The following is a 21445-nucleotide window of genomic DNA, read 5'->3' on the forward strand; positions in this document are numbered from 1 at the left end:
ATTGTCCCAGCGATCTCAGGCTGTCTTCATTTCTTTTCACTCTTTTTTCTTTATTCTTGTCTGCAGCAGTGATTTCCACCATTCTGTCTTCCAGCTCACTTATCCATTCCTCTGCCTCACTTATTCTGCTACTGTTTCCTTCTAGTGTATTTTTTTATTTCAGATATTGTATTGTTCATCTGTTTGTTTGTTCCTTAGTTCGTCTACGTTTCTGTAGCTTCTCAAGCCATGCCTCCATTTTTTCTTGAGATCCTGGATCATCTTTACTACCATTATTCTGAATTATTTTACGGGTAGGTGATATTTTTCAATAAAGTTTTTGTTACACCAGTATTTAAATTAAATAGATACACTAGCTACACTCACCTGACCAAGTTAAGCTCTAAGCTGAATTTCAAACATCCTATTTACTTTTAGACCACTCTGAACCACAGATGACCAGTTTCATTCAAAGCTGTAATTACTCTGTAAACCTGAAAGCCAAATAAATAGAGGAAATGCAAGATGCAAAATCAAGAAAATACATACCAAAAAAATTTTTAGACATCACCTGTTCAGATTTTATTTAAAAGATTAGGTTTTATTTCAAATGCTTTAACCCTTTAAGTGCTAACTATATTCTTTTAAAAATAGTTCCACTAACATCCAATGTGAAAAACAAACACATAATAATAGATTCTATTTATAATTAAATCACAAAATTAAACAATGCTCTTTAAGTTATAATGACCATAAAGAGAGTTTATTTTTAAGGCCCCAGATATAATACTATTACAGATATTCTTTAAAAGAGGGAAAAAACATTTCTTTCTTTTATTTAAAGGTTTTATTATCCAGGGAGCAAAAAAGCATAGCACCCAATTAAGACTCAACACATCAACCTTAAAGAGATTTATTAATTCCACTGAGGGGATAATAGCTTAGGTGTGGCAGATACCCTGGTAGAGAGCAAGATCAGTAGAGGATATGTGTACTGCAATCACTATGTACCAGGGCACTGCACTGATTAGAGGTTTCTAAATGTTAATTTCATGTGCAGGCCAAACCTAAGAGCTGTTATGTTATTATCCTCCACATTATAAATGAGAGAATTGAGACTGAAAGTAGCTAAATAACTTGCTCACAAACACATAGCTTGTAAGCAACTGTATAAGGATTTACCTGAGGTCTGTCTGAATCCACATTCCATGCTCATCTGGAAAGAATACACTGCTAGGAAAACTGCCTTTAAAAAAAATCTGCAGATGAAAAGCCCTATCTGTTCCCTCCTCTGTGCCTTCCCCATACCTTCCTGTGCCTGACTGTTCTCCCTTCTGTGACATCCTTTCTTCTGCAAAGAAATCCAGGCTTTCATCTGATAACAATGTTTGAAGAGGGAGGTGGGCCCCAATGTATTTGCTCCTGGCTCTGAACACACCATAGGGATGGTTAGCGATGAGGATTACCCTTTGTAGGATACTGTTGCTGCCACTTTTTGTTTCTCCAAGTAGGCATGTAAGGGAAAGGTGGATTCAAATGAGGAACAGAAGAGAAAGAACGCAGCAAGGAGGGCAGCAGAGCATCCGGATGTTTTCACTGCTGGATCTCACAAACTGCAATACCAGTAAAGCTAGCGGTAATAAAAATTTTCAATTACTAATGATAGAAAAGTGACTCCCAAACTTGCATTGGTCCAGCTGCATGTTTCTAGTGTTTGGGTCTGAATCATTTACCTATTACCCAGAGTCAACATATCCTTCTCCATATAAGGAAATAGAAGAAAAAAAAAGTTATTTTATAAAATACAAAATTCTATACAAGAGGGGAGTAAGACTGGGTCACTAACATTATTTCCACTCTAGGAGATGTTTTCACTTTATGATACATATTTCAAATTCTGACATTTTAATTATCATAAATCTTACTTCTTTGGTTTTAACATGGATACTACTTGTGGATTTAAACTGTATTTGAAATCACAACATGTTAACGTGAACTTCTCCTAATATGTTTTTCTTTAATGAATATGGTAACCACAGATACCACCATTTACCAAAAGTACATTTAGAGCCAACACTTTCCCCATCAACATATCTCCATCTTGTTGGTCCACCATATCCTGCTTCTAATTAATCAAACAAATACTTCAAGAGTCTTCTAGAACAACTGTTCTCTGCATACCCTCCACATACTTGAAATTTCAGGTAAAAATACACTGTGGTCACTGTGGGACAATGTTTAAGATAATGAAAATGACATGAGGCATTTCCTAACAGAGTTGTAAGAGTCATGTAAACATCTAATATACCATTAGGCAAGCTATTTTTTGGTTCTTCTTTTTGTTTGTTTGTTTTGCAATACAATAGACATTAGAGTACAGTAAGCTATTTTCTCTACTTACCTGTATGTCTGAAAATTTTTACGATAAGAAGTCAAAAACAGAAACTCCTTCCAAAATACTACTAGATTCTTTCCTCAAAGTATGTACCAAAAATGTCCAAGGAAATTATTTTTTAAAAATAAAGTGTATATTTGAATACCTAAAATAAAGACCCTTCTAGTGAATTAAACTCATTGAACACAAGTTAAACTTCAGAATATTTCATTGGGCATTGAAGTTTAAAGGTATCACTACTAGAATAATCAATTTATTTTGTATCAACTTTAATTTACAACTTAAATACCTCAAGCTTCCATGTATCAATGTGACAATTTCTACTCATCTTCATAGTTGCTTATCAATGCATACCAGGGTAAACAAATAATAAATATACACATAGAGCAAGATGCACATGTATTGAATGCTGCTTTCCTTCCCTTTAAAAGACATTATTTACAAGAGTGGTCTTTGTTACATATTCCTTAACCATTTAGCTAAGTTGTGGTTTCTACCAGTCTCCTGAAATCTTCTCATCAAATACATTTTCCTTTTTCTCATTTTCACTTCTTTGCTGCCTCTGATGCTCCTGGCTCCCTACCTGTGAGTCACTCTCCCAGGCCCCCATGACACAGACTTGCCTGATTTTACCTGCAACTCCCTGACCATTCATTAATCTTCTTTCTTAAGGATTCTTCCTTAGAACTGAGCTGCTCCCTTATGCTGAGAACTTTGTGTTATGCTTTTCTTTAATGATAATTTTATCCTTAGTAAATTTAGATATTCATTAAACAAATATTTACTGTGTACTCATAGCATGCCTGACAACAAGCCAGGCACTGGAAATACAGCAGTGAAGAAAACAAAGTCCTTATTTTTCATAAAGCTTATATTTTACTGAGGAGATAAGTGGTCAAGCAATAAACAATTAAAACAATTTATAACATAATAGATGATAATAAGTACTATGAAGAAAAATTATGCAGGGCAACAAGTTAAAATGACAGGGAAGGTGGTACTATTTTAGAAAGACTATTTAGAAAGGGTATTCCTCAATGAAATGGGCAACCAATGCAGACATCTGTGGAAAGAGTGATCTGGGTTGAAGGAAGAGTAAGAGCAAAGACCCACAGTTGGAGAGAGCCCACAGACATGTCTGAGAAATGGCAAGTCCAGTGTGACTGGAGTAAAGTAAGTTGTGGGTGTGGTAGAAGATGAGATCAAAAAGACCTTCAATGACCTGGTAAGGACTTTGGATGTCATTCTGCAGAGTCTCTCTCATGGCTCTGCCACAATTATCACCTGACGTTTGATGACTCTTAAACCTGCCCCTCTAGTGCCAGCCTTTCCATCGAGCTCCATTTCCATATGGCAAAACTGGCATCTCTCTTTTGAGGACCTATTATTCCTCATTCTCAACATATCTAAAAGGGTGTTTCTTTTAATTTTCCAAACTGAAAATTACAACGTCCACACAATGTTTCCATTCATTTTATTTCTGTATCACCTTCCTAATCATCCAAGAAACACATCCTCAGTCGTCTTGGATTCTCCTTCAACCCAGTCTGCAACATTCACTGTAACAGTTCTTTTGTAACAAACCATCCCTTCTTTTCACTGCTAACACCCAACCAGAGAATTTATTACCAAAATCTGGATCCCTGAAATGGCCTCCTGGATGGTCTCCCTTTCTCCAGCCTTCTCTCCCTGTCCAAGTTGTCCTACATACTATTAGCCTGATTAGTCTTACTCAAACTCATTTAAAAAGTTTCAACCCAGCCATAAACAGGTCTCTGCCTCTTTGTAACAGTACAAAAATACTTAATTTATAATTTAGTTTGGTACACTGCAAGCCAAATGAACAGCATACATTGGGATAATCTGCTCATTCATCTCTAGCAGAATAGAAAAAAAAAATCTCATCTTTGCCAACTTAGGTCAATAGGGAAACTATGCTTTCCATTATATATTTCTCCAAAATTCATTCTTTTTCAATAAATAACTACTAAGTCTTTATTTTAGCATATTATTAGCAGCTTAACCACAACATTAAGATATTACATGCATTATTTCTCACTTAATTCTCCCAATAAAGTTCTAAAGTATTTTCATCATTTCCATTTCACAAATAGAAAAAAGAAAATGAAAGCTGTCTGATTTTTAAGTCACTTGTTCAAAATCATCAAGTCATTAAGGTTGTAAAGCTGAGTCTCTGATCCAGGCTTTCTAGCTCTAAATTCTTGGATCTTCTTAGTATGTCACATATTGTTTTAGGAATGTTAGCTGCTTATAAGAGAGAAGGAAAGGTTTATTTATTTATAACAAGCTGTATTTATATACTTCACTTTCAAGTGTTCTGCAATACTAAAGTGATAGAAACAGGTGACATGCAGAGTACTGAAACAGTTTTCCCCCAAAGAAAACTGGCCAAAGTTACATTGGAAAAATGTCTTTCTGTCAATATTAGATTATTGATACAAAGCTGAGAGCACATTTGAAATATTTATTGACCAAAATGTTAAAAACCTAACATGAATTAACATGTAAGTAGAGTTATCGGAACCGTAACTTCTTCAGGTTTGTCAATCTAAGCCAACATTGTTGATTCCTTAGTCATGTAAAATAATCTAGCTATAAGAATAGAGAGCCATTAGCAGAAAAACCGTAGAAATGTAAGTTCCTAAAGGCACAGAAATCCCAAAGAATTTAGGAGGTAAGAGTAGATCTGCAAATAATACCGTTTAACAAAAATATTTTAACAAAATGTCCTATTTCCATAGGACGATTGTAAAGCTCAAAGGAAACAACGCAAATGGAATAATGTTATACAGAATTATATATTTTAATTACTTTATAAGAATATCCTATAGAGACAGAAACTTTATCAGTGTGCTTTTGGAAGCAATAACTGTTGCTGGTTGGATGATTCAATTAGCATGAACTATTCTGGCATGTTTCAAAAGCACTGCCATTTTAAAACATTAAAAATGTCTAAAAATGCAACCATAGTAATAGTGCACGGGTTGGGGGTGAGGGAGAAAGACAATGACAAATTGGTCCAAAAGGACACTGAGACTTCATAGTTGGAAGACCATTGTGCTGACAATTAGTAACAGGAAGCAGAGCACAAAACAAATGAATGAAAAAAGCTGAACTTGCAATGAAAGGCCTTATTATAGTGCAGAAACATTATTGTAATAAAGGGGCAATGTACTCTCCTCCATAAAACTTTCAAACAGGCACCCTTGCCTCTTTTTTCATGCTCTGCATTTCATTTTTTCATTAGCATCTGCTTGATTATGTATTATTTCCAACCCCAAAGAATGCCTCTCTATCCTTCCTAAATTCCAAGGCTTAAAGGTCCTTCCCCTGACTGTGGCCTTGAGCCTCATTTAACTTTATTCAAAATATAACAAATGCTTTAAAATAGCATAAAGATATAGGGGGAAAAACAGAAAGGCAGCGATTTAGTATGTAACTGCAGTGGGATAAAAAATGTGTCCCTCAAATCTAGTTTGTTAAAAATGCAATGATAATATAATACGTACTAATATCCGATGATTCTGTCTCTAAAAATTAGTGTTTCTCCTATGACTTCTTTGATATAATTGGAAGAAGAAGGCTGAAATCTTCACCTACTAAATTCTCTGCATTAAGCTTCAGTTTCCTTAAATGGAAATATCCAAAAGCTCTGAAATATATTTTCATATACTAGTTGAGAATGACAAGATTTGATCTATGATGCTAACATATAATCTAGTCTAGGGGCATGGAAAGCCCACACCTTCTGAACTGCCTATGCAGACCCTACAGCAGCCAGAAGCTGCTTTCAGCACCCTGAAGACCCTAAGCAGTGGTGTGATAAAAGCACTGGCCTTGACACCTGAAAGCTGTGGGTTTAGCTTTCAGTTCCAAAGTTTATTAGATGCATGACCACTGGCAAATTCTATGAGCCCAGTTTCCCTAGCTATAAAATAGAGATATTATGTATCCTGAAAAAATGTCAGCAGGACTAGTAATATACATATAAAGTGCATAGCACACAGGTGCTCAACAAGTGGTTATTATTATTATTACTTCTCAATAGACTGAATGTTCCAAGAAATTATTATCTGCTGCTGATAGGCAAATCATTGACTTCTAGAAGAAAAGACTTCAGAGATTCTTCATTCCAACTCCTTCTCATCACAGATGATAAAACACCAGGGTGGTGAAGTGACTGGCCCAATATTACATAATAAATTTCTATCAAATAATCAGCCACCTGGCTACCACCTCCATGCTTGTCCCTCTGCTGTAGTATAAATAAATTTCACAGTTAAATAAAATATACCTCTTGAGAACAATGACAGTCTGCTATTAACCTACTGTTAATAATACTTGACATATAACGAAGTTTTTGTGGTACTGAATATACATTACTTGAAGAGTGTCGTTATCTCTGAACCCCATTTATGATTAAATGCATTCAAGCCGGGTGTTAGTCCAGAATCCAAATCATAGTTAATTGTTCAATGTACTTGCTTTGAGACTCTAGGAAAGTTTCTTAATCTCTCTAGGTCTCAGTTTCACTATTTAGTTTGGTTTTTTTAAGGTAATATTCATTTCATGTTTTTCTTGTCATGTTCCTGTAAATAAGCACCTCATACATAGTAGGCACTTAAAAAATGTTAGTTCTCTTCCTTTACTTCCTTAAGTCTCTGTTAATGTCATATGTATTAATTATAAGTAAGATGGGATTAAAGCAGCAAATATAATGGGCATATAATCATTTTTTAATTTACAATTTTGGGATTTTTTTTGGCTGCAACATGCAGCCTGCAGGATCTTAGTTCCTCGACCAGAGCAGTAACAGGGCAGAGTCCTAACCACTGGATCACCAGGGAATTCCCTAATTTACATTTTTTAAAAAGTAATTACATGTAAAGCTCTACTTTTTAGAAAAAAGAATTAAGTTAAAAAACAAATATTAAACAAATAAGGCAGCTAGGTTTTATTTACATTTAACTTAACCAAAAATAATCTATAGAAGTAATCTGGTGATAAATGAGTATACTCAGAAATGTGTGTAAAAAGAATTATTTTTACTCTTCAGATATGGAAGGGTATCATAGAGGAAAATTCTAGGATCAGTAATAAGATAAAACAACAGTACAAGGATCCTTAGCACCAAAGGCTAGCTGAGTGTTATACATTCAGTAAAATTTTATTTGAAAAACTGAAGTATATTGACCTATTAATAATTAATTTAATATTAAAAAATTATACGAAAATCCACCACAGCTGCTTATTACACACAGGCTGCAGGTGGTTATCCTCCCACCCCACACCCAGTAATCACTCTGCATTCACACCACCTCAGCTCTCTTACACAAAATAGGTTGGATTTTGAAAAAATAAACAGATAGATGATGCGCCCCTTTCCAAGCTAAAAGCTACAGTTCAAAATATTTTTAGCTAAAAAAAGAGTATTGACTTTAAGATGATATTTTAAAATAGAATATTTATTTGCATCAGTAAGATTATTTTATATTCTACTAGAAGAGAAGATGAATAGCAATGTTACTACAGAAACTGCATGTAAAACGCCAAGTAAGCAAATAGGGGACCGAATGCCTAACTCTGACACTAAGAAAACAAAGTATCTGGTATGATTATGGCATTCTGCTAAATATTTCAAGTGCCATATTTATTCGTATCATTTATCCTTCTTTCTCCTTTGATATTTTTCACTCTATAAAGGGATAAAGAAATAACATACCATCTGGAGATTTCATTCATATCTGAGGATTTCATACCCATTTAAATTAACAATAAGAGATTCAGCTGAAGTTTCTTAGAAATAATTTTTTCAAATTATTGCTATTCCTGTTACCTGGAATATATGCCATCTTTTGAAATCTTACTATTTCTCCAAACAATCTCAGTTTTCAATGAGGCTTTTCTTGATGATCTAGTCCTTAATGACACCTCCCTTTCCTAAACTCTTACTGAATATATTAATTATAAACTTACTTCAGAACTGAACCATCAAAATACCAATCACAAAATACTAACTCCAAGGGTTTGTGGCATATTTTTGGTACTAGATTATAAATTCTTCAAATCCAAGAGCTACATCGTATGTCTGTGGATTAATGAAATGAACGCAGGCTTTAAGATTAGCATTCTGTTACACACAGGTTGAAATTCTGGCTCTGCCATTTGCCAGATAAGTGACCTAAAGCAAGTCACATAATCTCTCTCAGTCTCTTTAAAATGGAGAACATAATACTTACCTCAGAATGTTGTTGTGAAGATTAAATGAGATAACATATGTGAAAGGGCCTGGCACATAGTAACGCTCAAAGAAAGGTTGGTTTCCTTCCTTATTTCCTTCTTTTTTCCCTCAGTACCTGGTACAATGTTGAGAACACAATAAACCCTCAATAAAAACTTTCTAAATATTCATTTGAACTTAGATTTCCTAAAAATATGTTTAATTATTAATTGTGATAACTCCTATGTTTCCAAATTGTGTCACTTTAAATCATATGCACATAAGGTAAGAAATTTCAAAACAGAACAAAGCGTGTGAGGTTGTTACTTAGGATGATGAGAAAAGGAAGTAAAGAAAGGTAAAAATATTTAAAAACAATTTAATTTAAAAGTATTTAAGAAGAATTCAGTGAAAATTATTACATGTATGGTGTTCTTTACATAAGTATCTTTGGATAAGTGAGAGTTGATTGCTGACCTTAGGGGAAGTTGAATGAGGGAGGGAGGGAGGGAGGGAGGGAGGGAGGCAGAGAGAGAAGGAAGAAGATGAGAAAGGGAGGAAGGGAAAAAGAAAGGGATGAAGGAAGGGAGGAAGTAAGGTTGGTTCTGCTGGGATCTCTTTTATGTCCTCACATTAACGTAAGCTATTAACATTGATCACTCCTTGCCTGGCTTCCCCTAAAAACAATCCCCATTGCAAACTCCATCTTACAAAAATGCAATTATCTAACGGGAGAACCAAATTAATTAAAAATTTTTCCACAGTGGATGGTAACCAAAGGATCCTCTTAGAACAGTCAGAAAGATATTTGAGGATTTATTACTTTTATTAAAAAACAAAAAACTTCTGACTAAAACTTCTAATTAAAGAATTTGGTCTGCACCCAGTTCCTCTGAGGTCAATCCAAATGGTGCTGCCCTTTCAGCTGCAGTGATGTCTTCTTCGTTTTCCAGAAAGGCTACGGGCACTGTTTAGGGGTCTAGCTCATGTTGTTTAGTTATAAGGAAGACTAGCCTCTACAGACAATAGTCTTCGGCATTAAATAAAACTGAAAATTTTCCCCAAACCAAACAAGAGCTGCTGGTCTCAACTTCAACCTCGTTGTACACAGGTTCTACTTAAAACTTGTAATGGTCTTTAAAGAAAACCCAATAGAGTAGTTTCCACCCTACTCCAATGTAACTTAGCTCGAGAGGGGAAAATGGCTGCCATTTAACTCAATTAAGAAAATATTACTGAGCATATTCTATCTTATGTTATTACTTTTATTTGTATAGCATTTATAATTTACAAAGTGTTTTCACTTATATCATCTCATTTAACCCTCACCATAATCCTGAGAAGTAGATAACCTCACGTTTAATGAGAAAAACGAAGATCAGAAAAGTTATGCCATTTGCCCAAGGTCATATACCTAGTAAAGTAGCGGAACCAAGACTCAAACTTAGGTCTACTGACTCCAAGTCAAGTGACCTTCCAATATACCAGATCTTACAATAAATGTTATAGGAAAATTTTAAAATGAGAATACACAGTGATTGTGCTCTGGAAGTTTATCATTTCCCTTGATTCTACATAAGATCCCATAGTAAGTTATATGCTGATGAATGGGGCTCAGAAGGTAAAGACTACAACTAAATAGATTAGCTCTAGAGTAAATCAGAAAAGAGGGGTGAGAGATCATCTTTTCCTGTATTAGGGGAAATACAGGCTCTAACCAAAATCTGAGCAGGTCACCTGATTAAAATTGTGAGATTATCTAATAGGAAACTCAAATGATACACACATAAATTTATGTTTATAAAGGACATGTAACTGATTAAATCTTTCAGAGATACAGAGGGTTGTTCTCACATGTAGGAGGAGCTGGATTTGAAACTCTAAATCCATTAAAATGGTATTACACATTTTCTTTTGTGCACATTCGTTGTACAATGTAGAAAAAAGGAGGAAGGAGTAGAAATTCTATTGAAAATTTTTTTCTTATCAGATTGAAGTGTGACTTGAATGAGAGGAAGGAAATATGTGACTAAATATGGCATTATACTGTTTAACATTTTCTAAAAACTATATCCTTTTAAAGTGATTTTTAAAAAAGGTTCTCTCCACTCCCAATTCTAAACTTAGTTTATGGGTTAAATTTTGCAAATATATGAATATAGTACCACCCATAAAAATGAAGGATAGGAAGAAATTTTGATTAAATTTATAGTAATTCACTTAATTTTTAAGTAAGACATTCCTTACAGTGAGATAGATGCACCTAGTGCCAGATATAACTGTCTGTTTTCCTAAAAATCTGAACCCAATTAGAGGGAAAAAAGCACCAAATCTTCAAATGATCAAATACATAATATAGTCTAAAAATCACTCAAAACAAAAGCAGGGTTAGAATTCCACATGCAATTGAACCTAATAAAATCTAGCAATTTAGGTCCCAAAAATGTATGGAACATTGAGGACTAATAGAAGAAAAAAGGAATACTTGAATATATACAGTATAAACATAAATATGAAAAAATTCATCTTCCTCTTGTGAAAATGGAGAAAATTTAAGATTCTTCTGAGCAAGATGATATTTGCAAGGGAAGATTTTTTTCTGAAGATGAATCTATCCTATGCATTGCTTCCAAATACTCCAGAGAGGAGAATACTTGAAGGCAAGAGATGTATTAAGAGACTATCAAAATAATCCGGGGGGGGGGGAAATGATGAAGTACTGAACTAGGATGGTAGCAGTGAGACTGGAAAATAGGGAAAATAAGACAATCCGTAGCTGACTGATTGACTCATGGTAGAAAGAGAAAGAAAACTATTCATCTATGGATGAATGCCTTCTACTGTACACTATAACCATATAGGTTCTTTTTTAATCAAACAGTGATTGGACACCTAATGCTCAAAAGCCACCAATGGTTTGCTCAAAAGCCACCAATGGTTTTCAACAGGTTTCCATTAAAAATATCAAACTGGTATTCAAGATCCTTCACAACCTGATTACAATTTATCTAATCGTAACGTTTTTTTCCTCCAACAAAAACTCTCTATCCATCTAGCATATTGCCTATACTATTCACAAACAGGCTACTCCTTAATTCCAGACTTCATATTTGCTTATGTTGTTAACCTCACTGAGAAAGTCTTCCTTCTTCCAAAAATCTAAATATCACCTGTCCTTCTGGGCTCATGTTAACCTTATGTCATGTGTAAATTCTTATCTAGTCACCTTACCTTACCTTTACCTACTCTCTCAACTTCTACAGCATTTATTTTCTATAAAATTCATCTCATTTTTCCTCCCATTGCTATATGCTCTATTCAAATGTGTTCCAGAGTCAATGATAAATTCCTACAAACAAAAATTGTATTTTATACTCCTTTTAGAATCTAGTATGGTTCTAATAATCAATAAGCCCTTTAAAAGTAAGCTATTCTGATCTCTCATAATCCTTGTATACATTTATATAGCATAGGGTTATTTTAGATTTACAGGATTGCTTTTCTAGATTGCAGACTTTTCTATTACATGTTGTGTAAGACTAAGAATCAAGTCATACGCTATTTCTCTATCTCCGTGAACAACAACAATGAAAGCATTAGTAGGAATCAATTGATTTTTCTACACATTTAAAATCTCTAATATTTATTCAGAGGTAAAAATGGTTTTTGGTAGGTTAAAGTCCCATAATTCCCTTACTTTCTTTCAAAGAGAAGAAGAAAAACAGATTAGTGAGTAAACATGTCATTTCACTTTTAAAACTGGCCTACGAAGTTCAGACTGACCAATTTCTTTTTTAAAAGAGATAGAAGATAGAAGAAAGGTTTCAGAGAGGAAAGGGATATTGTCAGAGTGGGCCAGTTTCTGCAACATGGAATAAGGGAGAATTCTAGTAGGCGCTCTTGGGGACACAGGTTGGCACTTCTCCCTTCCCACCACTGTGAGGAGGAAGGATTAGATCAAAAGTAGGATGAGCCTCAAGACCTGGGCAAATGTTCAAGTTCTCCATTGGGCATTTGTTCCCACTTCTGAGTTGGGCTAATAACTGTCAAAATGTCAGACCATGTCTACTAACTGGGTAGACAAGCTATTGTGCTCAATGTACCTTTGAAAATAGCTTTGCAACAATGCTTGTATGTATCCTATATTATTTTTCAGTCAAAGTGTAATGTTTCCTATGCCAAGATAAATCTCAATATATAATTAGTAACTTACCTAATCATAATTCTGATTAGAGATATAATTTCCTTGAAAAAAATATTATTTTACTTCCATTTCTATAGTATATCTAGAAGGCAATTACACATATAGTTCACATTTGCTCCACCCAAAAAAGGATAAAGGTCAAATACTGATATCCGCATTTTATAGGTGTTGGAGAGTTTACAATCCACATGCCAAAGGATATTTAGAATTTAAGAGTTGGAATCTGACCCAAAATCAGATCTCAAAGCTCTAGATAGGGAAAATGTCACAGAATAGAGGCGGGGAATTGTGGGGGGAGGCGGGCCAAGGGGCTAGCGCAGAGCGGGAGATAACACCTAAATGATGGTAGAGAGATTTGAGTTTTAATCTTGATACTTAACTACCACTACCTAGTAGGGCAACCTTAAAAAGATCACTGAATTTTCAAAGGCTTTTTTTTTTCTCATCTAAAAAAGAAGAAATCTGGACTAGATGTTTTCAGGCATTCATTCAAAAACAGTTATTAAACCCTAGTATGTAGGCACTAGGAGATATAACACTAGGCTTTTTCCCCTAAAATAACTCACAGATTAGTGGACGAGACATACACATGAACAAGACAACCAAGAAACAACGTGATAACAACAAAAGATAACGGCATTGTAAAGAGCAGAGAGGAATAATTTAGCAAGGAATGAGGATAGGGATTTAAATCTGAATTGTCTTAAAGGACGAAAAAAAAATTATTCCGGCAAGTAGAGGACAGAAGGACATTCCAATCAGACGGAACAGCAAAAACAAAGGCTCAGAGTAGGAAAGCAGCATAGTTTATATAGGGAATTATAAGCAGTTCAGTACTGCCAAAGTATAATTGGACAGCAAAAGAGAGATGAGGCAAGAGTTGAAAGCAGAGGCCAGATTGAGGAGATCTTCGTGTGATATAGAAGGAATCTGGACTTTATCCAGTAGGCAATGAAGATCCAGGGCAGGGCTTTCACAGGGAAGCAGCATAGTTAGGACTTAATTTTAGAAAGATCACTTTGACAGTCATGTGAAGGAAGAATATGAGTGGTAGAAACTACAGGCAGAGATCTATAGTTAAGAATCTATAGCAGAGATGATGAGGGCTTATTCGAGGGTGATTACAGAGAAGGACGTAAGTTAAAGAAATAAGCAAAACCAGCAGGACTAGAAATGAATTGGGAGTGGGGTGAAGATTTGAAGGAAAAAAAAAGGCATGGAAGGCAGGTTTCTGCTCAAGACAGAACTGAGGTAGTGAGACTTACAGGGGGGAAAGTTGACAAAATTATCTTCAATTCAGCTTAGGATATGTTGACTACAAAAGAATATCTAGGTAGAGATGTCTTGCAGTCAGTTGAATATAGTACCTTAATGCTCAGAGGCCTGCCCTGAAGATACATAAGTGTGGGAGCAAGCTGCATAACAGGAGTAACTGAAACCTTAATGTGAATGTGACCATCCAGGGAGAGGGTACATAGTGAGAACAGCCCTTGGCCAGAATCCAGTTAGATATCAAAATGCATGCAATAGGCAAAGGAAGAAAACCAGGAAAGAAAAGCATCCTAGAACACAATGGGAGAGATCATCCCAAAAAGGAAGTAGTAATCAGAAGTATAAAATATATCCCAGATATAAATTCAGGAAAAAAAGAACTGAAAAATGTCTACTAGTCTTAGCAATTAAGGGGTCACTGGAGAACTTACTAAAAAGTGGTTTCAATCAAGTGAGTAAGAAAGCAAGTTAGGCTGCAGTGGACTGGAAAGTAGAAACAACTAGTATAAAGACTTATCTGTTTGGAAATTTTAAATCAGAAGAAAAGGAATTTGAAACTTCATGAAGATTGGAAAGATCAATTCCAAGTCCCTTCTAGTTCTCATACTTTATATTTTTCATATGGATAAAAAACCTATTTTGGTAAAATTTCATTAACACCCACAAAGATTAATTTTTGAAGTACCATTTTTAATTATCAGGAAAAATAGGGGACTCATTGTAGCTATGAATGGAATACATGTGTATATGTAACATTTCCCAAAGTAGCTTCGAAATACCTTGTATTTCTAGTTTCTTTTTTCATATAAGAGTATCTTTTTTCATATACTAAAGTGGGCTAGGACAAAAGGGAAACTATTAGTGGAGTAACCCTCTCTGGCTCCAACTGTTCCTTCTCTTAATATCTCATGAAAACATTCTTTGTTACCCTCTGCCTGGAATATCCTTCACCTCTATTTTAATTTGCTTAATTCCTACTCACTCTTCAAGAGCCTGCTCAAACTCCCCTCAGAATCACAGAATGTTAGAGACAAAAGGGCCTTACAAATTCATTGAATCCAGATGTTCTCACTATGCTGATGAAGGGACTAAAGACCACAGCGTCTCAGAGAATGACCTGCCCAAGGTCATACTCATGGCTTTTGGTGGAGCTTAAATTTGAACTATTTCTTCAACCAGGGCCCATTTCACTACACATTATTTCCTCAGATAATTATTATTTATAAAACTTACAATTGCAATACGTCAGGCGTTAAAAATAATCAATTTAAAATAGTTTATTTAGTGTAAGATCCACATTAACACCCTTCCAAAAATTAAGGAGCCGGTCTATAACTTCACTTATTAGTTTGAGTCAACTATCCACAACTACTTGATTATACAAACAAAGATTACAGATGTCGACTAATATTAATTTCATGGATAAGTTGACTGTCAGTCACTAAATAGGTTTTCTCCTCAAGAGTGCAGCATTTATTTCAGCCTCTGCCAGTGGAAGTGTCAGAGCAGATGTTGGCAGACTGTGACATACAGTATGTCTTTAAAACTTGTTGAGGTGTGAAATTTCATAAGGTCAAAGAATGCTGCATTTTGATCAGCAGATACAGGAGTTCTGTACTTTATAAATTATTTCAGACAAACCAATAATAGCATTTGCTAGTAAAATAGAAGAAACTAAGAAACCATACTGGCTTTAGGTCAGATATGATAATGTATGTTGCTTATGTTTTAAAAGCCAATTTCTATCACTTTAAAGCAAATGCTTGCACAAAAGATCTTTAGAAAGAAAATGCATTCTTAAAGTCAATACAAAGTACAAGATATTATTTCAAATGACAATAGGATTTTTAAAATAATTTTCTTCTGAAAGAAAGCCATAAATTTGGTGAAGAGAAAAAATTATTTTCTTAATTAATACACAAATACAACAGTATTCTCACTTTTTAAAACATGAAATTCCCTACGGAACAATCCACTTATATAAACAGAGAATTTATTTTTTAAGTAAGATTTCACAAACTCTTTGGTTTACTGTTTTACCTTTTTGTTTAAAAAAATTGAAAGAAAGTATCCATAAAAACAACTGGGGCTCTATATAATGATAAAATGACTTTTATAATCTTCAAGGATTTTTACTACCTTGCATTTTCTGATGTTGCTATTTATTATATTTTTAATTTTTTTTTTGCTTTAATTTTCCCTCACATCTTTTCTAAATGTGGCTAATAGATAACAACATACAGCCAAAATTAAAATTAAGAATGGTGTCTAGTTAAAGATTTTATCCCAATGGTACAAACTTTATCTCTTACGCAAGTTTGTTTTAAGTTAACATAACTTTTAAAATGCTTTACTCCTAAATTAACACAGAAAACTCCTTTCATTGATTAATCAGTAATTTGAACAATCTGAAAGCCTGGTCATGACAATTATAATCATCATCTTTCAGTTTATTTTGTGCTATGTTCAAGCAAATATACAACTTCTAAATAAGTTTAAATTACGAACATTTTTTTAGATATTTGTAAGGAAGAAAAATTTACTACAAACATAAAATCTCCCCAGAAAATAATGTCTAATGTAAATCACTTGTTTCTTATCATACAATCCATCAAAAGAGCTACAATTATGATAGGAAACTTTGATTAGAGATGCACTAAGTACTGCAACATCTTACAACGAAGTTCAGTCCAGCAACCAAGTTCAAAGGCCTTTGTTTACACTTTATAGAGAAAAACTTGAGGTATGTATTTGAGGAATTGTTTTTATCACAAAGTTCTAACTGTAAAAAATATTAAACTATTTTGCATTATATAAGACCACATATTATCGATAATCCCTATGCTAAGGAACTGAAATTCTATCCAAGCGGAAAATTTCTCTATTAAATACAAACCTAAACTTTTTCATAGGCTTTTCATATATCCCATGATATGTGACACATAAGGCCATACAAATAAATAAATACAAGGTGAATCAACAGTTATAATTAACTTACTTGCTACTGAAAAGTTGTTGAGGGGATAAGGTAAATCCACATCTTGGGGTTTCTCTTTATATCCTATGAATGAGCCATCTGTCTTCAAAAGGAAATATCTTGGCCTCCAGTTTTTTATATATTCTCCTACATGAGGAAAGCATGCATGTTAATGCTGGGGGAAAAAAGGAACAGCAGCTTTTATGTGAAAAATAAATTATGGTACAATATAAGTCCTACAACACTGGCCTCCAAAAATTTAGATAGGCAATTTTCTTTTAACTTAGTTTACAAAAGAAAATACATAAGCCTGCAATTAAGATTCAATAAAAACCCAAACATGTTTTGTTTTTAATGATTTCACACTTTGATAATTCATTTGCACCATTATTTCTTCAGAGAATCATTCAACTGAGTACACATTTTGTTCAGTTTTTCATATCAGATGGTTGTTAGAGCATATTTTCAGCCGTTTTAAAAAGCCTTGGAAAATAAATCATACACACAGTATCAAGGAATTTCAATGAAAAAACACTTATCATAAGAGGGACATGAAATAGATGTTTCTCTTCCATGTACCACAACTAATTGTGTCATTTTTTTAAAAGAAAGGGAAAAATTCTGTTTTCATTGTTAAATCTTGATCGTAACTTGTTTAAACAACATTTTATTGTTATGAATGAGAAAAAACTGTACAAATGCTGTAAACAAGTCACAGAAATGAAAGAACATGGGTTAATAGAGCTTAAAAACCATACACACACTCATGCACACAAATGTAATAACTAAGAACACATGGTAGTGCCAAGCACATAATAGTCAATAAATGTATATTTTATCAGATTTTGATATAAGCGATCACCTAGTCACCAAAATATAAATTTTTAACAACCGGATCACCATTTGCTTACTTCATACTTCTTTTAAATTTTAAGCAACATTGGTGTTCCATGATACTCTAAGAGCTGGAAGGCTCCCTGGTCTCAATTTTCAGTTCTCTACTGGATATTTCTACCTGGCTTTTCAATCTCAAGTGCTTAATCACAGCACTACAAAAATTTGAAAGCAGTTCAGCTTTCCCTACAAATCCGTTTCTCGACACCAGTTATCGAAGCTCAAACCTAACACTTGACTGTTTCCTCTCCTTATCCTATCAGTAGGTAGGTCAATACTGCCTTCACAAGTCTCTCTCTCTCTCTCTCTCTCTCTCTCTCTCTCTCTCTCTCTCTCTCTCTCTCTCTCTCTCTCTCTCTCGTTTAGCCAACCCAAACTGCCCTAACACCTTACATCTGCCCTTCTGCTAATGCACTGTGACTGCTCTCCCATTCTACTCATCCCCCTCCTTCCATCTTATACATCTATCACCTCCAGATAATTCTAATGTCTGTTATGTACTGCTTTCATTATATCATTTTGTGCTCAAAAATATTCTGACTCCTTACTGTTTACTGTAAAGTGTCAGTTTCCTAGTATAAAATGTGAGCTCTTCCATAGTCTCACCCCGAACATGTATTTCAGATGTGGAGTCATTCCTCTGAATCAGCAATTCTCCAAATTCTTATCTCAGACCTCTTTACACCCTTAAATACTTTTAATATTTAAATACACCCAACAAAGTTTGTGTATGTAGATTACATCTATAATGTTTACTGTATTAGAAACTGAAAAGAAAATTTAAATTCTTATTACTTCCTTTAATAGTAACAATAGACTCATTATATGTAACATTAATATTTTTATGAAAATAGTTTTATTTTCTAAAACAAAAAAGTTAGTGTGAAGAGCAGAACTGCTTTACATCTTTGCAAGTCTCTTTAATCTTTAGCTTAACAGAAGACAGCCAGTCTCATACCTGCTTTAACCTGTTATGGTATGTTGTTTTGATTGAAATATAGAAAAAAAAAAGTCTGGCTCAAACAGATGTGTAGCTGGAAAAGGGCAGAGTATTCAGATAGTTATGGATGTCTTTCTTTGATACTACACCAGCATTTGACAAACAGTCACTTTCTAAAAGGTTAACTGCAATGTGGAATTTGAAACCATTATCAATGAACTTTCTGTACTCTGCTATGTGAAGTCCACTGGTCTGTATTTCACACTGAATGAATCTTTTACACTCTGGATGATTTTGTAACATCACTCACTGTTCGTTTAGAAAACACTAGTCCACCAAGTTATACTGGTTTTCCAAATATTGACACAATTCATCATACGATCATATTCCTTATCACTACAAATCAAAGTAGGCAGTAGGAAGCTGTGAGGCTCATGATGGCAGATATGTTCTCCAAAATTCTACTCTTTGCTTTAAAACTCAGTTTTAACCGTCGGAAGTAAACATTGTCAGTTCTTTTTCCTTAAAGTGATACACTCCAAGTGCCCAACCTAGTGCCTGCCACTTTATCAATGCTCAATAATAACTTACTAAATGAATAAATATGTATATGAATATCTTCCCCACAAGTATATAAGCACACAAGAGGAACTTAAGGGAAAGAAAAGGAAAACCTGACACCCCTCCTCAGTTTAATTTACTTAAAAATAAATGGCCCTAATATGAATAAACACAGGCCAAATTTATAAAACCAGAATGCTAAACCCACAGTCCCCATGAAAAAATGAAACAGTTCCTTTCTTGATTGTATTTATTGTTTTATTTTTCCATTCATATTTAAGTATTCCTATATAAAATTTAAAATATAAAATGTTCTCTAATTAGTAATATATTTAGAGTTCAAATGCTATTTTAAAACAATAACAAATTTATACAGGTACAAAGTGCTATAAGTCTGATAAGCTAAATAATAATGGTTTAATAATTATACCAAAGATAAAATGAAACAAATTCATTTTGGAAATTTTAAAGAAAAAATCGGGTAACACCATTTCTTCTCATGCATCATTTCTTCTTATTTTTTAAGAGTACTAAATACATTTATTTTAAAAGTGTAGGGCTTCCCTGGTGGCGCAGTGGTTGAGAGTCCGCCTGCCGATGCAGGGGACATGGGTTCGTGCCCCAGTCCGGGAGGCTCCCACATGCCGCGGAGCGGCTGGGCCTGTGAGCCATGGCCGCTGAGCCTGCACGTCCGGAGCCTGTGCTCCGCAACGGGAGAGGCCACAACAGTGAGAGGCCCGCGTACCGCAAAACAAACAAACAAAAAAAAGTGTATAATTGAAAGAAATAAAAGTTTTCATTTCTACGAACAATTTCCTGTCTGCCACTAAGTATTTACATGTGCAGATGAAAGACACAAAACATCACCACAAAATTTTATCTTTTTATTAAACAAATCTTAAGAAATTTAAAGTATTTTATGTGGTTTATAGCAGGACTTCTGGTTACCAAAAAGTTCTTAAAACTAAATTTCTTATGCAGCCCTGACAGGTAATACATTATACCCAGACTGTGAGATAGTCATTTACCCAGAAGAAAAGCTGGAAAGTCAAAATTTCCCTTCTTTATTAAATAAAAATAAGTATTTCTCACAAAATTTTATTACTAATTTTGAATTGATTCAGTTAATCAACAACTGTACTGTCACGCTAAGCTAATAGTGGATCTCAAACTTTCAATGAAGACTCCTGACGGTAATTTTTATTTTCTTGTCATTTTTCATCTATAGTATGAATGGACTTTCCGAGAAAGTGCTTGGATGCATTCATGTATTTACTAATTTATTCTAGGTGCTAGGAACACAGTTACAGACTCCCCCCAAAAAATGGTCTCTAACTCATAAAGCTTATGAGTATTACACAAGATTTCAGGTGCCCCCTAAAATTTGCAGAAGGGTTCTGAGTATTCCTGAAAGTGGATCCTTTTTTATAGGTTCCTATAAACATTCTTAACTAAAGCTCATATAATAGCACGATGTGTTGGCCTAATTATTCATTTTCTAGTTCCAAAAGTGGAACCAAGGCTCAAAGAAATGGGCCTTATGAGGACACAAACTCATAAGGTATTAATAAAAGAAAAAAGTGAGCTTATTGCCACCTTCCAGACCCAGTACAGAAGAAGGATAATATTCCTAGCTTAAAAGAATAAAAAAAGTTATAGCTTTTCACAACACCTTGGCAAGACACTGTGTTAACTGATGGCAAAGTAGAATTGTTCCTGCAGCCTTGGGGTTCCCAAGAAAACCGGATCTTGTCCAGCTGGTCATGGAACACTTTCTTAATTCACTCAGCTGAGGCAGTGAAAGTTCAAATAAGGCACATCTTCTCAGGCTGCTCTAAAAATATGCCCAAAAAGTCCTGGCTTTTACAGGCGCTAAGTGCCTAGAAAAAAGTTACCCTCTCTGCCACAAATCCTTTTAGATAGACTGCTAAAAGTCAACCACATTTTATTTTTTAAGCATAGCATTTACACCTAAGTTTATA

General features: G+C 34.4%; 1 protein-coding gene across 5 annotated transcripts in view; it reads right to left on the minus strand.

The window, feature by feature from the left end:
• The window catches only part of AKT3 (AKT serine/threonine kinase 3), a 397729-nt gene that overhangs the window by 233431 nt on the left and 142853 nt on the right, over window positions 1-21445 (minus strand). For 3 of the 5 annotated variants that reach the window (XM_067729502.1, XM_067729501.1, XM_067729503.1), the window contains one exon: window positions 17090-17215. The exons of 1 other annotated variant lie outside the window; for it this stretch is intronic. In XM_067729502.1, coding sequence (XP_067585603.1) covers window positions 17090-17215 — 126 coding nt within the window. Of the gene's footprint in view, window positions 1-8634; window positions 8752-17089; window positions 17216-21445 lie in introns of those variants that run through there. One more of the 5 variants, XM_067729505.1, reaches the window with a different exon arrangement.

Source organism: Pseudorca crassidens, chromosome 2 (genome assembly GCF_039906515.1).
Source record: "Pseudorca crassidens isolate mPseCra1 chromosome 2, mPseCra1.hap1, whole genome shotgun sequence".
NCBI lineage: Eukaryota > Metazoa > Chordata > Mammalia > Artiodactyla > Delphinidae > Pseudorca > Pseudorca crassidens.